The following is an 18,942-nucleotide window of genomic DNA, read 5'->3' on the forward strand; positions in this document are numbered from 1 at the left end:
TGTAAGGGTGGCTCTATGGACTGTTTTATTTCTTCCCTTCTTTCTTCCCTGGCTGCTCTCCTTTCACAGCCTGAGCCCCCGTACCCCCCATGGCTCCAGGTGAGGGGGGGGGGGTACAAAGTATGAGGAAAGAAGGGACACCCCTCCCCTCCTCCCATCCCTGGGTGTCTCTTCTTTAATTTCCCCACCTTACGTTGGGGTTATTATTGGCTGCCTGCTCTACTGTATATAAGGGCTCCTCGTTATTTACAGCCTGAACCTCTGATTGGCAGCCTGTTATTATTGAACCAATAATAAAATTATGTGGCCAGCCAATCAGAGGCTCAGACGACGTCTATGACGAAACGCATTAGGCGGAGTTACGCACCTTACGTCATTTACGGGTATCGCCAGCTGGAACGCAGTTGGAGCGCACGCTGCGATCTCCAGCTTGGCGTACGCACAGTGCCTATATTTTTTTACTCAGCAATACCTGGAAGACAGAAACCAGCTGATTTTATTGTTTTATGTATACATTTTATGGTGGTAGTTAATAAAATGCTTTTTTGATACTACACCATGAGAGCCATACTTTGTTTCTGAGGAACTGGACACTTGCTGTTGCCTACTTTCTGAGTTTATGCCTGAATACAAACCAGTCTGGTGAGCAGGGGAACAGAGCAGTGGAAGCCCTGTACACCCCCAGAGGGGTTATTGGAGCTGGTGAGTGGGGACCCTTGTGGGGGAGCACCTGTAGTCACTCCAAGATCACCTTATCGTGTTATACGAAACCCTTCACTGTGAGATCACGCACCGATTTGAGCACTGATGAATGGAACTTCAATACTGATTTTTTATTGGACATTTAGTATCACTTTTATTTGTTGGACTTTTTATTTTAATTTTAATTTTTAGTTTTTTTTTTGGTGATTGGTATATCCATTATCGGCTAATATATTATTGACATACATTTACTTTATGTTCCTATGGTATGTGGCGTGCTCCACGGGATAGGATTATGTCATAATATTAAGCAGATTTGCTGGATAGCTTTAAACCAGTTCACTATATCACTTATATCTAAAAGTCTTCTTCCCTTAAGTACGGTATTGCAGGCTATTTGATTAGAATCCAGCTGGGATTATAGGCCCACCCGTACTGGTAGCACTTTTACATTCACTAGTTTAATGTGTTTATGTCATATCCACATTAATAATAATATACACATTTTATCGGATTATAATCACTATTTTTGGTGATTTTTTCACAGATTATTCTTTAGGGCCAGGCAGCACCACCACCCCCACTCTTCCTTACTTTCTTTCTTTAGTATCCCCTTTGGGGGACTCTACTAGGGGGGGCAGCAGCTTTTTTACACTAATATCCCAAGCGCAGGATTATTTTTGTTTTATTTTAAAAAACAATTACCTGCAGGCTCCACATTCAAATGTACCATTCCCATAATGACATTCTGGGCTATCAGGGGTTCCCGACTCTTGACAATCACATTCACAAATAAATTCCAGACGAATCTCAACCTCCTCATTAAATCCCAATGGCTTAATTTTAATGGAATTGGTTTCATTCTTTTTGGGGCACTTGTGAGCAGTTACACTGATCTCAAATTCAACCTAAAAGAAAAACATAGTCCAGTGGATACCATGTTGCTAAACAATACAAAAACTGTCCAAATACCACACTGTGATGCAGATCTTTTAGTACAAATTATTTGTATAGGAGGAACATTTACTAAAATTGGAGAGTGCAAAATCTGGTGCAGCTCTGCATTGAAACCAATTAGCTTCCAGGTTTTATTGGCAAAGCTTAAAGTGATTGTAAAGGTTTGTTTAAAAAAATAAATAAAATAACAAACATGTTATACTTGCCTGCTCTGTGCAAGGGTTTTACACAGAGCAGCCCAAATCCTCCTCTTCTGGGGTGTGTCGTTGGCGCTCCTCGCTACTCCTCTTCATTGGGTGACCCCATAAAGACCCACATTCCCTGGGGGCACCCGTGCGGGTTTGTTTACAAGTTCCGCTGATGCGTCCATTGACGCAGACAGCAGGACTCGGCCCCGCCCCCGCTCCTGTGTCACTGGATGTGATTGACAGCAGCGGGAGCAAATGGCTACTGCTGCTATCAATCTATCCAATGAGAACCCAAAATAGCGTCTGGAGCCGCTGAGTTTGTGCTCGGTGCTGGAACGATCAGGTCCAGATAAGAAAAAGGGGGCTCTGGGGGGGGGGGGGGCGGTCAAGGAGGTTTTTAACCTTAACCATAGAAGCATAGAATGCATTTAGGTGAAAAATCTTGAGACTTTACAACTCCTTTAATTGAACAAGCTGAAGTTAGAAGCTGATTGGCTACCATGCACAGCTACACTATATTCTGAGTACTTCAGGTTTAGTAAATCTCCCCCAATGTATATGTCATGTTATTTGCTGCCTTGAATCCAGCTTCCTCCTTCCCACAGGAGGAAAGGTTTTGGGTCACTTCACTGTTCACCACATTGATTTATTGTTGTGTGTAAGATGACATTATGATCTGTGAGGTGTTATTGCTGTCTATTTCTAGCAAATGAACAGAGAATAGTAAAGAGACATAGGCACAGGAATATACAGAAAATTATTAAGACTGGGTTTACATATATGCGAATTGAATGAGTTTTAAAATGCATCCAATTCGCATGACATGTGAGTATGACTGCCTCTCAATGGAGCCGGTTCACACATGTCCAGGGTGGCCACGATGCAGTTTCAAAAAGGTGCTTTTTTTGGGTGAGAGTTCAGGCAAAAATTTGCACTTGAAACGCATTGAACCCTGGACTGCAAACCACAGCCGCACATATGTGAATTCGGCCTAATGCTCAACTCCAAACAGTTAAATGCATGAAACAAATGAAATACATATACAGGGAGCCATTCTACCTAAAAGACAAAAAAGCCGCGCCAAGATTAGGTTGATAAAGTCCACTACTACAATATGAATATTATCGATGGATAAAGTCTGTGGGTTTTAAAGCAGAGGCAAGGTTGCACTCAATGGTAAAAAGACACTTGTTCCATGTAGTGTGGCACAACGATGTATTGATGGATATAAATTCCTCCAACACCCAGTGACATGCATGCAGTACGTGAATTCCTCCACCTGAAAATCAAAGCCTCTTACCAGAAGGTAAGAACTCAAAGTGGATGGCTATAGCCCAGCCACGGCCTTTATTTTCTCCAGGGAACCCGGATCAGGAGTCCGCAGTGTCACAATCAAAAGATCACAGTCGCTCCATAGGGGGGAGTGTATAAAAAAAGGAAGACGCATATAGCGTAATACAGTACAGTACCGAAAATTTATTGAAACAGTAGTCTACTTACATCAATGTTGATAAAAACAGTCATGTGTTTTAAAAGTTGAACAAGCCGGCCGGCAGACAGGAGCCCTTCCTCCCGAGCGTGGTGACGTCACTGACGTAGCCTCCCATTCTACCTGCCATGGGATTTGTAATTCTCCCCATCCAGTCCTGTGACTTGCACGATTCTGCTACACTACACAGCCCCATCTGCATAAGACCAATTTTTTTTGCAATTCGGTGAAACTTACAAGTCTTGCTTGAATAGTGGGCGGCAGCGGCAACAATAGATAGATTCATGCAATGCATGAATTTATCTATTGGAGACTGACGGGTGCAGGAGAGAGGGGGCGGCGCTCCTGCGCCCACTATGGACGCACCGCCACTGTATTTCTCTCTATGGAGCAGTGGATGTCAATGGGCATGTGACATCTGATCCTGTCTGGCAAAATCCTTCTGGTAGATCGGATGGAACCAGACAGGCTGTCTGTTTCCATCTGACAGCCCATAGAGGAGAGCAGGGTGTGTCCAGGTCTGCTCTCCATCAGTGGAGTGGACATGGACCTGTCATCCGCCTGCTCAGCGGGGATCAGCGGATAGATTCCCTGCTGAGCAGGCGGATCCACTGGCAGACACTGCCAGCGTGAAAGGGGCCTAAAGGCACTTCCTTGACTCAGATAAAAAAAAAATACACATTTTAAGCTTTCTATATAAAAACGTGCATTTTAAAAACCAACATTATTTGCCTGTATGGATCCATAAATATATAAATGCCTTATCACCTGTTAAAAGTGTACAGATTCAGTGGGCCAAATCCTCAAAGATCCTGCCTAACTTATCTTTTCCCATTTAAGTTACACTGCCTTAAAATTTCTACCTAAGTGCCCGATCCACAAAGCACTTACCTAGAAATTTCAGGCCATGTAACTTAAATTCTCCCGGCGCAAGGCGGTCCTCTTCTCCAGGGGGCGATTACAATTTAAATGAGGCGCGCTCCCGCGCCGGACGTACTGCGCATGCCCGTGACGTCATTTTTCCCGACGTGCATCGCGTGTTTTTACGATACGCGGAGTTTTGAGGATCGCGCCGGGTTAAAAAATTTCGACGGGTTAAAAAAAAAAAAGGACAAAAAAAAAAAATATCAAATTTAAAAAAAAATCGCGGCGATCGAAAAAAAGGTCTGTTTTTACAAGGTGTAAACAGTTTACACCTTGTAAAAGCAGCCCTAATTTTACGTATGCAAACATAAACTTACGCAGAAAAAACAAAGCTGAAAAGCTTTGTGGATCTCCGTAAGTCCTCATTTGCATACGCAAAGCGGCATTTCAACACGAAATGCCCCCAGCGGCGGATGCGGTACTGCATCCTAAGATCTGACAGTGTAAGTGTCTTACAGATGTCAGATCTTCTGCCTATCTTTGGAAAACTGCTTCTGAGGATCAGTTCCAAAGATAGGCACAGGGATACGCAGGCTGAACAGCAGTTCCGCCTGCGTATCCCTTTTGAGGATTTGGCCCATTATGCTTAATTGTTCTTTCAATGAGTTGTGGTAAATGGTGTCCGATAGGTATGATCTTCTACTAAAGGTGTTCCACAGAAAACCTTTTATCTGCTTTTCCAGGAGTGTATGGATTAATATAGGCCCATGTAAAAACTGGTCCCTGCCACACAGCCAAGGTTGGGATTTATAGGATGGGCTGGCAGGTGGCCAGATGGAAAAGGCCAAATACATGTACACATGCAGGGCTTTTTTTCAGGGGGAACTTGGGGGAACTCGGTTCCACCACCTTTGGCTCAGACCCTTTGGTGCCTGCTCACCACAATCACTTGTAAACATAGAAGTCTGGTTTCTGTGTTTACAAGTGACAGCTCTGCACTCTGTGTGTAACCACCTGAACTCTGCACCCTGTATGTAATTCAATCCTGGTATGTAATGCCCCTTTAAGACCCTTCTACTGTTTGTGAAATCTGAATGGGGTCGTGGTTGAGTTCCTGCACCTATTTTCTGAGAAAAAAAGCTCTGTACACATGTATGATTCAAGTGGCCTTACATCTTTATTTTTAGGTATATTTTGTATGTCAACTCAGGCTAGATACAACATATATGGTCTAGACTGGCACCCTCCTCTGTGTGACACCTCATCTTACCCTTTATATTAAAGGTACTTATATAGCACCATCAATTTACACAGCACTTTACTTACATATTATACATTCACATCAGTCCCCGACCTCAGGGAGCTTACAATCTAAAGTCCCTAACACACATTAATACACATACTATGGCCAATTAACCTAGCAGCATCATTTTGGAGGGTGGGTGGAAACTAGAGCAGTGGTTCTCAACCCTATCCTCAAGTACCCCCAACAGACCACATTTGCAGGTTTTCCTTCATCTTGCACAGGTGCTTTTATTTAGAGTCAATGGCCCAGATTCAGATACAATGGTGTATCTATCGGCGGGCGTAACATATCTCAGATACGTTACTCAACCCTAAATTAGGGCGCAAGTTCCGTATTCAGAAAGAACTTGCGCCCTAAGTTAAGGCGGCGTAGCGTATGTGGTCCGGTGTAAGCCCGCCTAATTCAAATGTGGACGATGTGGGCGTGTTTTATTTAAATTACATGTGACCCCACGTATTTGAAGTTTTTTACGAACGGCGCATGCGCCGTCCGTGAACGTATCCCAGTGCGCATGCTCCAAATTAGCCCGCAAAAAGCCAATGCTTTCGACGTGAACGTAAATTACGCCCAGCCCTATTCGCGAACGACTTACGCAAACGACGTAATCGCCGAAAAATACGACGCTGGCCCGACGTCCATACTTAACATAGGATTCCCCTCATATAGCAGGGGTAACTTTACACTGGAAAAAGCCTAACGTAAACGACGTAAAAAAATGCGCCGGGCAGACGTACGTTTCTGAATCAGCGTTTCTACCTAATTTGCATATTCCTCGCGTAAATCTACGGAAGCGCCACCTAGCGGCCAGCGTAAATATGCAGCCTAAGATACGACGGTGTAAGAGACTTACGCCGGTCGGATCTTAGGGAAATCTATGTGTAACTGATTCTATGAATCAGTCGCATAGATACCACCCCGCAACTCAGAGTTACGACGGCGTATCCGGAGATACGCCGTCGTAACTCCTATCTGAATCCGGGCCAATGGCTTGGTATTTTGGACAACTATTTTATCTAAGAGAAATTCCCCAGACATGGCCTGTTGGGGGTACTTGAGGACAAGGTTGAGAACCACTGAACTAGAGTACCCAGAAGGAACCCATGCCGGCACAGGGAGAACAAGCAAACTCTGTGCAGATGGTGCCATGGATGGAATTTGAGCCAACAACCCTAGAACTGCTAGACAGAAGTGCTAACCAACTTTTGTGCTTTGTCAAATACATATGCGGTTGTTTGCATCGGTCATTGCAGGCTGCACCTTTAGGATGCGGACAACCATACAGATAACATATAAAGTACAAGCTTTATATAAGAAGGAGTAATAGTTTAGATCAGCCTTTTTTTTAACATTCAGGGTGCATTCTGGGTTTTTCAGGGGTGTCTTGACAAAATGAAAAAAAATTGCCCCATATTGTCCAAAAACTGTTAACAAGTGGGTGGATCAGGTCTCCCTTTTTGTTAAACAAAGCCACAGGTTTTTATTGTGCAGCACTTGAGCCTTGGGCACTGTGTGAGACAGATGCCAACATCTAAAAACCAAGGACATCACAGATTGATAAGGTAGATGTCAGGTGCCTGAGGACACCCTAGTTTGCCACTCCTCTGCTCCTCTCTTTCAGCACTAGGGTCACATTAGCTAAGTGAGGGAGTGAAACTGAGAGAGAAGAGAAAAACAAAATACTAGTCAGTACCAGTGTGGAAAGGTGTATTTGCTTTGAAAAAACAAATCACCTCTAATATTGGGTGTCCTACGTGCATGCTGTGAATGTAAGAATATTAGTTTTAGCATAATTTTAAAGGGTGCCTTGACTGAAACGTTGAGAAACATCGGTTTAGACAATAAATGTTGTATCTAGCCTGAGTTGACATACAAGATATATATAACAATAAATTGTAATGTATTGACACTACTTGAACCCTAACATGTACCTGTCACGTTGCCTGTATTTTACCATTTCCATCTGGCCACCCATCAGCCCACCCCATAAATCCCAGCATAAGTTATTAACCTGCAAATTCTTACCTGATCTCCAATAGAAATATTGGAGCATTTCCTTCCATTTTCTCCTGTTCCGATCACTCCGTTCTTACAGAATGACTTATAATTGATTGTTACACCTTCTGGCAATTTGCTGTTTTCTAGAAAAAGCTCTGAAGACAGTGACTGGATATAAAATAAAAAATAAACAAAATAATTTTTAGAAGTACCACAAAGTTTTGAAAACAGGAAGCAGACAGGAGCCGGGACGATTATCATCCAAACTCAGACGTGTGTACTTACGTTGTAGGAATCAATGATCAGCTGAATTACATTACTAGAGTTTGAAGACAGAGTTCCCACAGCTGATTTTGGGACGAGGTTTTTCAGCTCCTAGAAATGAGAAGGAACACTTTAATTACTATTTGTGGCGTAGTGGGGTAATTGTCTGGGATGGTTAAACACAAAGCCAAAAAATAAATAAAAAAACTCACAAAAAACACACATTATTCACATACCTTGTAAAGAGGCTGAAATTCCTCACTAACAGCAAAGATTGTCTGTATATTGTTTTCAGTGAGCTTCTGGACCAAATGAGCGATTGATGGGTAGTCCTGTGAATGTAAGTATTCAGTTAAAATACTATATATATTTTGGTTGGGTTCAAAAGCTATCATTATGTGATATAGGAAATGCTGAAAGCTAAGTATTCTTATGCCACGTACACATGACCGTTTTTCATGACGAGAAAAATTCCATTTTTTAAATTGGTTGTTAAAAGCGGTCGTGTGTAGGCTCCAGAGCATTTTTGACGATGTGAAAAATGGTCTTTAAAAATTTAGAACATGCTCTATTTTTTCTCGTCGTTTTTCACGTCGTCATTTTTCTCGTCGTGAAAAACGGTTGTGTGTACGCGTTACCGACGGGAAAAAACGGCGCATGCTCAGAAGCAAGTTATGAGATGGGAGCGTTCTGGTAAAACTAATGTTCGTAATGGAGATAGCACATTCGTCACACTGTAACAGACTAAAAAGCACAATTCTGTTTTTTTTTCAGTTGTCGACTAAGATCAGTTCTAGAAATATGTAGGGATCTACTTTCTCTATTTATAAGTGTGGCTGTACCACTAATGTCACAGAATGAATTATGTATAGCTCTTCCTGTCTCTAGGTTGTTGAGTTGAAAGCCCCAGAAAGAGGAAGTGGAGAGAAAGTCTGAGGCAGCATGACCTTATAGACACAGGAGCTGGTATATTTCACCCAAGACAAAAGCAAAGACTATTAGGCTTCATGTACACGGGACATTGTTTAATCTCTCTTGAACAATTTAAAGTGGTTGTAAAGGTTTGCATTTTTTTTTTATAACAAACACGTCATACTTACTTCCACTGTGCAGCTCATTTTGCACAGAGTGGCCCCAAACTGCGTTTTCTGGGGTCCCCTGGAGGCTCTCTCGACTCCTCCCCGCCTCAGATAACCCCCCCTGAGAAGCGCTCTCCCAAGGGGGTTACCTTGTGGGCACGCTCCCTAGTCCTGCATTCGGCGTTTATAGCTGCCAAGTACAGGATTTAGCCCTGCCCCCCGGCTCCCCCCTGGTTTCCCCCCGGCGCCCCCCTGGTTTACCCTCGGCGCTCCGCATCATTTGATTTGATTGACAGAAGCGCGAGCCAATGGCTGTGCTGCTATCAATCTATACAATGAAGAGCCGAGAAGCCTGGACAGTGCATTCGTGACATGGGACTTTGCAGGGCTCAGGTAAGTAAAACGATGGGCGTGGTAATCGTCAGATGTTTTTAGAATGCATTAAGGTGAAAAAACAGGAACCTTTACAACCCCTTTAACTTGACAGCTAGAAACCAACGTTTAAAAACATCTGTTTAGCCATGTTTACCTCTAGAAGAGTTTTTAAAAATATATATTTTTTTGTTAAAATTAAAAACGTTTGTAAACGAAATGCTGGTAAATGCGAGTTACCGAGTTAAAGTGGAGTTCCACCCATAAATATAACATTACATCAGTAGTTTTAAAAAAATGTCATTAGTCCTTTAAGAAAAAAACATATTTTTTTAGATGCCTTCAAAGTGTTGTTGCTAGGCAGAATAGTTAATCTTCCCACTTCCTGCACCTAGGTGCTTAAGCTTCCTAACCTACACCGCACAGACTCCTGGGAATGTAGTGGGTGTAACTTTCCAGGAGTCTGTGCACTCCCCAGTCTCAAAGAATCATGTGACTTGGACAGTACAGGTGCTAAAACCTGATCTGCAAGGCTGAAATCCAGGAAGTCATACAGTCTGGCTTCATGATGCCCACACTTAAGATGGCCCCAGTCAATTTCTATTTTATAAAGTGTCTAAATGCTGTAACAACCTAACAAAATGGACCTTAGTTTACAGACTAACTTTACTAGAATACATTAAGCTTGTGTATTGTGTATTGTGTATTTATATATAAAAAGTGAAATTGTGGCCGGAACTCCACTTTAAGCAGCGTTTACAAGCTGTTACAGGTGTTTGGCATTTAAAATGCCTCTGAACATCCCTCCTGAATGCATTTTTTTGCTGTACAAAAAATGCCTCTTAACTCAACTACCTAGAAACGACTATAAACGACCCTGTGTACATGTACTTATAAGATAACATAGAGGAGAGTTCAGGGGCAGCTGAAAAAAATGCCCAACTGCTCCTAACATCTGCTTACCAGCAGCAGTGTACATGAGGACTAAGGCAAGTGTTCCTATAAATTATAATACAGACTTATCTCTGTCCTATTGTTATTATCTCACATGCAAAGGGCCAGATAGCTAGGTCTGTGCTAAAGTGTGTAGTGGTCATCTCCCAGTATATTAGTAGATGACCATGTTTATTACAATATACATTTTATGCAGCTCCTGATATTTTAGTTAGCCTTGTCCCTTCTGATCTTGGTTTCTATTGCTAGTTTTAGCTTAGAGCTCAATAACCATCACAGGCTAGAGCCAGGTTAGGCATCCGACAGCCATTTCTTGTAAATAGAGATCTAGTTGCATGATAGATTAGCAACTATTAGGGGCACAAAGTAGATCGGTGACCCTTATTTCCAGTGCACACTACAGTTTCTGCTGGGGAAAAGCTGTGTTCCAGGCTGGTTGGACAACCGTTAAGAGGATCTCCCCATCAGCCAAAAATAACGGCGCTTTACCGACGACCCCCAGGTGCTGTGAGTGTAAAAGGGTTCTAAATATTTGCATTGGCAATAAACCTTTTATATTTGAAAATGCTAATAGCTTCTGTATCTTGTGCTGTGCCATGGAATTTGTGTTTACGTGCCTTTAAAAATAAATAAGACGTATCAGCTTAATTAGCAATTAATTATATATTTGTATATAGAGCAATAACAAATATACCACATTTTCCTAAGATTTACAATTAATCACTTCAGCTCCGGAAGGTTTACCCCTCTTCATGACCAGGCCATTTTAACAGTACTGCGTTACTTTAACTGCCAATTGCACGGTCATGCAACGCTGTACCCTTATGAAGTTTATGTAATTTTTGTTGCGCTATAAACAAAAAAAGACCGACAATTTTGAAAAAACGAACAAAAAAACAATATTTTTACTTTCTGCTAAAACACATCCAATAAAAAAATTTAAAAAAATAAAAATTTCTTCACCGTTTCAGCCCAATATATATCCTGCTACATATTTTTGGTAAAAAAATCCCAATAAGTCTATATTGATTGGTTTGCACAAAAGTTATCGTGTCTACTAGGGTTGTCCCGATACCGATACTAGTATCGGTATCGGTACCGATACCAAGCATTTGCTCTGAGAACTTATACTCGGGCAAATGCTCCCGATGCTTCACCCGATACTTGTACAGTCAGCGGTGATCAGTGCGTGGGGAAGTTACAAGCACCGAGCACCTCTTTATAGATTTAAAAGTAATTTCTCCGCTTCTCCCCCCTTTAAAATCAGCAGTGATCGGTGGTTGTAACTCCCCCACACACGATCACCGCTGACTGTCCCGTGTCCTCCTCCAGCCCCCCTCCATTTTGTTGCAGTCTCCCTCCCTCCATGTCCCCCTCCGTGCTGCTCTCTCCCTCAGTGTCCTCCTCCATGTTTCCATCTCCCTCCGTGTCCCCGCCGTGTTTCTCTCTCCCTCCATGTCCCCCTCCGTGTTTCTCTCTCCCTCCGTGTCCCCCTCCGTGTTTCTCTCTCCCTCCGTGTCCGCCTCCGTGTTTTCGTCTCCCTTCGTGCCCCCCTCCGTGTTTCTCTCTCCCTCCGTGCTCCTCCTCCACCCCTGGAACTGTCAGGATGGAGAGCGGGGGTAGGAGCTGGTAAATCCGGTTCCTTACTGCTCCGAATGGACAGAGTCAGTGATTACCATTCACATAACTGAAACATCGTAAACTGTGATTACAATGTTTCAGTTTATGAATGAAGAGAGAATGCTGTCTTCTCTCCATTCATTTTCAGCGCAGCTGAGGCTGCTGAGAAATGGACTGGGGAATCTGTGTCCCTAGTCCCTTTCCCTGTCTCAAAGGGGAGATGTCAGAGGTCTGTTAAGACCCCTGATATCTCACCAAAGCCCTCCAACAGGGCTGAAAAAAATTATTGTATAAAATAATAAAAAAATAAAAGAAAAAACACACTGACACGGTCCACCCCCCCCCCCTAAAAAAAGAAAGCATTATAAATAAATATAAATTGTAAAAAGTGACATCAATTCAGTAAACAGTGCTAAAAAATATGCACTGTCATTGTACTAATGACACTGGCAGAGAAGGGGTTAACATTAGGGGCCATCAAAGGGTTAAATGTGTGCCTTGGGAGTGCCTTGGGAGTGCTTGCTAACTGTGGGGGAGGTGCTTGTACTGTGGAAAGGCAGAGATCCATGTTCCTGCTTAGTTGAAACACAGGATTAGCACCTTCCCTACTGACAGAACGGCAGTCTGCCTTGTTTACATAGGCAGATTACCATTTTGCTTCTCTCAGGGAAGATTGGCGAGTGCCATCAGACATCGAGTCTACTGCACCCACTGATTGGCTCCTGCTGTGTCCAATCACAGTGGGAGTGAATCACCGGAAGCGCGCCCCAGACCTGGAAGTGCTAAATCACGTACAGGCTCGTGATTTTGCACAGGAGAGCCGCCTTGCCGCTTTATATGTACTGTATACAGTTGTCAAGTGGTTAAATGCTTCGAAATGGCAGGTCCAACTTTAACGTAGTCTAATGCCGCATACACACGATCGGATTTTCCGACGGAATTCTGCTCAAGCTTGGCTTGCATACACACGGTCAAACAAAAGTTCTCTGAACTTTCGACCGTCAAGAACACGGTGACGTACGACACTTTGACGAGCCGAGAAAATGAAGTTCAATGCTTCCCAGCATGCGTCAAATTGTTTCCAAACATGCGGCGGAATTTTGCGCGTTGGAATTGCTACAGACAAGGAATTTTTTTGAGCTCTCAATCTTTTCTTGGTGGAAATTCCAACAGCAAAAGTCCGATGGAGCATACAAACGGTCGGAATTTCCGTTCAAGAGCTCACATCGGACTTTTGCTGTCGGAAATTCCGATTGTGTGTATGGGAAAGGGAAAGATATAAAATTATCAAAATTCACAAAAACATCTGCAGACTCACATAATAATGACTCATTGTGTACTTATTGTCTTCCATGTGACATTTTCCATCATTTGGCAGAACTATTCCTCCTAATCTGCCATCACCAGCGAAATGGAAGCCAGCGTCGGTAGAAAACACCAACAAGCGTGTGACATTCCTCCATTTAATGTGTTCCTACATAAAAAAAGCATGAAATATGAAGAAACATGCAATGCTCAAATGCTTTTAGAAACATTAAACTGTGTCAGAAACTTCTGTGTCCGTACCAATGCCATCATGGCAGTGTGAGAAGGCTAGGCCGAATGACAGCACATAGAATAGCTACAGCCATTCCTTTAAATATATCACATTGTCACCTTCTTCATGTGGGGGAGATTAGGGTGTTCTGTAGCTCTGTAGTGAATTGTGATATCACTGCTTGAGATGACACATGCAGACAGAGACACATCAACTTAATAACTGTTAGTATTTCTGGCAGGCTCAACTGTTTTTTGCACTTATCAAATAGATATAACAAAATGCTTTCAGTGGTATATTAATCAGACCAAAAGGAAGCTTATAGAAGCAGTTAATGGTTAGGGTTTACACACTCTTCTGATTCAAAACGCATTATGTGTGATGTAGTGGTAAGTCATTTTTATGAAACCCATGTAAGTACAATAGTTGGTTCTAATGTACACTATAGATTTAGTACTTACACCACACACAGCGACTTGCATAATAGCATCAAATCCACCTTCTGGGGAATCCAGATTACCAGAGATCTGCTGTTTGCCTACTAGTTCATTAAAAAGGCTTGCATTACTTGTGAGGCTGAGTACATTCTTGTAACTGAACGGACTGGTACAATTCTGTTCGGCGGTGCACGGGTTAATGAGTTTAGCAGGAGCAGTACTAATATATGGCATGACTGTCTTCTCTACAAAAGACCCGAAACCTGAAGCAAAACAGACAAAACAAAATTCAGTAAAATTCCAACATACAAAGGGCAACTTAAGCAGCCTAATTTCAATCTATCTGTGGTCATTCCCTTTCAAGAGGAGTCAATCTAATGATTGTCTCCTCTCGAATGGGACCATTGGTATAGTACTGCTGTTCTAATACTATAGAGCAGCAGAGAGGATTCCCCCTGCCCAGGAAAGGAGCCACAATCACGATGTGCAAGGCTTTGTAAAAAGAGGTCTGGTGGCTTCCCTATGCGCCCCCGGTGTGGAATCAACTTAGGCCGCGTACACACGATCGGACAAAACCAATGAGAATGAACCGAGGTTCAGTTTCATCGGTCCAAACCGACCGTGTGTATAGCCCATCGGTCTGTTTTCCTTCGGTCCAAAATTTTAAAACATTCTTCAAAATCGAACCGATGGACCGCTGCCCGATCGGTCCAAACCGATGGTTAGTACAGAAAGCATCGGTTCAAAACCCGTGCATGCTCAGAATCAAGTCGACGCATGCTTGGAAGCATTGAACTTCGTTTTATTCAGCACGTCGTGTGTTTGACCCGATCGGTTTTTGGAACGATGGTGGTGCACATCAGACCATCAGGCCACTTCAGCGGTGAACCGATGGAAATGGCCCGTCAGACCATTCTCATCGGTTTGGAACGACCGTGTGTACGCGGTCTCAGTGGTGCAGAATTTAAACATGAGACAAGCTTGTTTTCTAAAATGCTTTTCTAAAATGATTCAGAGCCATGTGTCGAGGCAGGTAAGAACACACCTAGATGCCAGTTAAATAAGAATGTGGGGCTCCAGTATCTTCCCAACGATAGAAGGTAAATGTAACAGTCAGGGGTTAACACCATTTACGGTATTCCATTCCACCCAAGACAGCTTATCAACACTCCACAATCCAGCAGACAGGACCCATTGGATTTCCCCCAGAAATGAGAGACACACAGCTCTGTCTCTGGTTCCAAAACGAATAGACCTTTATTGCAAGCACATGGTAACACATTTCTCTTCAAAATACATCCCTCCCACCCTTGGGAAACAGGGTGGGTTAAATTGTCCAATGACAATGGTGATACAGGTCAGGGGTGTTCAAACTTCTCCTTTAGTAAACAGTCTTAGCGGGGGGGGGGGGGGGGGTGTTGCTGGAGTGATTTCCCCCCCCCCTTTCCTCACAGCAAGACACTTAAACATCCCATAATAGTCAGCCAGACTGTCTACCAAGCTCTAATCGACATCACCACAGACTTAATTAGACTTAATTAGCACAATAGACAATAGAATGCAATCACACCCCACCCATCACAGCAAGCTTAATAGTACACATCAGCCAACACACAATATATATACACAATATACACAATATTTATACCGCATTAAATGTGACTAGCACAGACCATAGTGGGGTTCTCATTCACCCTGTGTCCCTAAAGTGACTCCCGTTACAGTAAACCTAAAGGTCTATAGTTACTTGGCAAAGGCCTTTTTATGTGCAATGCCATGCAATGCCACATGAAATTGCCTAATCCATGTAACTACATGATCAATGCACAGTTTATGAAGGTGAAAAACACAAAGTGCAGGTAGGAAGGTTTATAATGCCTTCATATTTATTCAAAGTCTCTATTATATGCCAAAGCGGTTGGCTAAGATGGGTCTTCAGGCCCATGCACAATGACCATGTCGTGCTGCTGACCCTGTGGATCATTTTCATATGTTTGATTCTGTCCTCTTATCCAAATCTACTGGTCCAGAGTCTTCTCTAATCTTGGGATAAAACTGGACTTTCCACCACCATATGTTTCTGAAATGTTTCTCCATAATGTAATCAATAAACATATTTCCAGAACTTTCACCTATTCACATATACAGGGGGGAAACAATTATTTAAACCTTGTAACAAGAATCACTTTTGGGCTCAGATTGAGCCAGAAAATAATGGACATTCAGAATATGTCTTGGATTGCTTTAAAATGGGTCTGTAATGTTTATTCATAATATCTCCCAGGATATATGCCATATTAGAATAGTGACTCATTCTAGTGTGGCTGCTCTGCATCAAATTGTGGCTTGTGCTAATTGACCCTGTAATTGTGTGAAGGTGTATTTATGATAATGTGTATTGTAAGTTAGCAGACAGCCAGTCTGGGAAAACGTAAAGGTCATGTGTATGAGTCATCAGCTGTAGTTAATTAGCTCACGTAAATTCGGTCAGGTCTCTGAGTCATTTTGTCTGCTAAGAGATGTATTGAGAATGATGTGTATTGGGGGCTCGTTAGGTAACCATTGTGTGATGTGAGTGGATCCGGGTCATTGTTCAGTATTCTCAAGTGTATAAAAAAAGGGACTGTTTCCTTCCAATACAGTAATTCCTGCTTGAACCTCAAACAGGGCTGTGTCTCGTTAATGGGGGGAATTATTCTAATGGGTCTCGTTCGCCTGACTGTGGAGTGTCGGTAACTGCCTTGTGTTCGGGAAGGGAATATCCTAAACGGCTTTAACCCCTTTCGCATTTGGGGTGCCGTTACAGATCTCCTGTAGATTTTGTAAGTTTGCCCACTTACAAAGAAATGAAGGGTCTATAATTGTTATCATAGGTGTATTTTAAATGAAAGAGATAGAATATCAATCATAAATCCAGAAAAAACATATTATACAAATGTCATAAACTGAGTTGCAGTTCAGTGAGTAAAAAAAGTTTTTGATCCCCTACCAAACAACAATAATTCTGGCTACAGTATGTGCTCATGTGGTACGCAAATTAGTCCTGTCAATTTAAGAAGGTGCTCCTAACGACAACTCGCTATGTGTATAAAAGACACCTGTCCACAGATTCTCTTTCTCCCATTCAAACCTAACCATCATAAGCAAGACCAAAGAGCTGTCAAAGGATGTTAGGGACAAGAATGTAGACCTGTACAAGGCTGGAATGGGCTACAAGACCATCAGCAAGAAGCTTTGTGAGAAGGAGACAACTGTTGGAGCGATTATTCGCAAATTGAAAAAATACAAAATAACCATCAATCACCTTGGTCTGAAGTTCAATGAAAGACTTTGCTTCATGGGGTAAGGATGATCATGAGAAAAGTGGGGGATCGGCCCAGAACTACACGAGAGGAGCTTGTGAATGATCTCAAGGCAGTTGGGACCACAGTCACCAAACAAACCACCACCATAGATTGAATTCCTTCAGTGCCCGCAAGGTCCCCCTCCTCAAGAAAGCACATGTACAGGCCCATCTGAAGTTTGCTAATGGACATCCAAATGATTCAGAGAAGGATTTGGAGAAAGTGCTGTGGTCAGATGAGACCAAAAATTTGCTCTTTGGCATTAACTCGACTGACAAAATGCTAACTATGATACTAAGAACACCATCCCTACAGTCAAACACAGAGGTGGAAACACCATGCTTTGGGGCTGTTTCTCTGCTAAAGGTGCAGGCCGACTTTGCTACATTGAGGGGTCAATGGACCGGGCCATATATTGTCACATCTTGGATGAGAACCTTCTTCCCTCAGCTAGAACAATGAAGATGGGTCATGGATGGGTCTTCCTGCATGACCCAAAACATACCGCCAAGGCAACAAAGGAGTGGCTCAAGAAGAAACACATTAAGGTCATGGAATGTCCTAGCCAGTCTCCAGACCTTAATCTTATAGAAAATTTATGGAGGCAGCTGAAACTTTGATTTGCCAAGCGACAGCCAAGAAACCATATGGATTTAGAGAAGATCTATAAAGAAGAGTGGACCAAAATCCCTCCTGAGATGTGTGCAAATCTGCTAACAAACTACAAGAAACATCTTCATTGAAGGGTAAGTGAGACATCAGGGGTCTCATTAAGGAGAACCTGTCACAAAAATAGTATCACATAGGGGAAGTATTTTCCCTATGCGATAAAAAAATAAATAATGTTTAGTTACATTTTTTATACCCAAGCAGCAATATACTTTAATACAATTTAAATTGCACGGCTACTGTACAGTGATTTAGAGGAGGGTTTGTCTTATCTCTTCTATAACAAGCCTATGATGTAACTCTTACCTATCCTGAAATCTGAAGTAATATTTTTCATTTCTTCCATGAGAGCTGTGCCAAGGCTTTTTACATTCTCTAAATCATCTTTCATGGAAAATGACAGGTCCATAAGATAATACAAGTCAATAGGATAATCCTCTGCTCTTCTGAATGTTATATTTATTGTCTGGGGCTCTCCTATACAAAAAAGAGATACAAATTAGAGAACACATGTCAAAAGCTTATACACAGAAACCCACTATGCTCAGGAGTCAGAGCCCATTTTTTTTACCTGGTCTTAGTTCAAAATGTAACTGCTGGGGTCTGATCTGTGTAATGTTGGAGGAGTTCATAGGTTTTCCTTCGGTTTTATTTGTTATAGGATTGTCCTTTAGCTTTTCTTTGCTTCCTCTGGGATTCTGAATGTCATCCTCTGGACAGCCCTTACTTTTCAAAGCAGCAAGGTCATCACAGCGTGCAGATGTGAGCTCACCTTCTTGCAAAAAATCCTAAAATTAGGAATAAGGTATAGAGATTAAAGTGCATGGAAAGTAAATCAAGTGCATAAATAATATCAACTGCATAAAATAAAAATGTCTTCTAACTTGTTATGCCAGTTTAAAGCGGAGTTCCACCCAAAAGTGGAACTTCCGCTCATTTGTCTCCTCCCCCCTCCTATGCCACATTTGGCACCTTTCGGGGGAGGGGGAACAAGATACCTGTCTTTGACAGATATCCTGTTCCCACTTCCGGGAGCCACAGCCATGGCTATTGATGTCACCGCTTGGCTCCCTCCTCCTCCCCCTGTTGCCAGGCCAGTAGGAGAGAGGGGCGAAGCCTCTCACATGCACAGTAGGGTTCCCGGCGTGAAACCATAAGCCTACAC

At 42.6% G+C, this 18,942-nt stretch overlaps 1 protein-coding gene across 1 annotated transcript in view; it reads right to left on the minus strand.

Moving 5' to 3' along the window:
- LOC120940052 (integrin beta-1-A-like) overlaps positions 1–18,942 on the minus strand; it is a 45,610-nt gene that overhangs the window by 11,484 nt on the left and 15,184 nt on the right. Inside the window, exons 4-11 of the mRNA XM_040352633.1 lie at positions 18,349–18,565; positions 18,084–18,254; positions 13,789–14,027; positions 13,109–13,264; positions 8,002–8,097; positions 7,787–7,876; positions 7,529–7,669; positions 1,408–1,610 (exon numbers count right to left, since the gene is read on the minus strand). Coding sequence (XP_040208567.1) covers positions 1,408–1,610; positions 7,529–7,669; positions 7,787–7,876; positions 8,002–8,097; positions 13,109–13,264; positions 13,789–14,027; positions 18,084–18,254; positions 18,349–18,565 — 1,313 coding nt within the window. The remainder of the gene's footprint in view (positions 1–1,407; positions 1,611–7,528; positions 7,670–7,786; positions 7,877–8,001; positions 8,098–13,108; positions 13,265–13,788; positions 14,028–18,083; positions 18,255–18,348; positions 18,566–18,942) is intronic.

This window comes from Rana temporaria, chromosome 5 (genome assembly GCF_905171775.1).
Source record: "Rana temporaria chromosome 5, aRanTem1.1, whole genome shotgun sequence".
Lineage (NCBI taxonomy): Eukaryota > Metazoa > Chordata > Amphibia > Anura > Ranidae > Rana > Rana temporaria.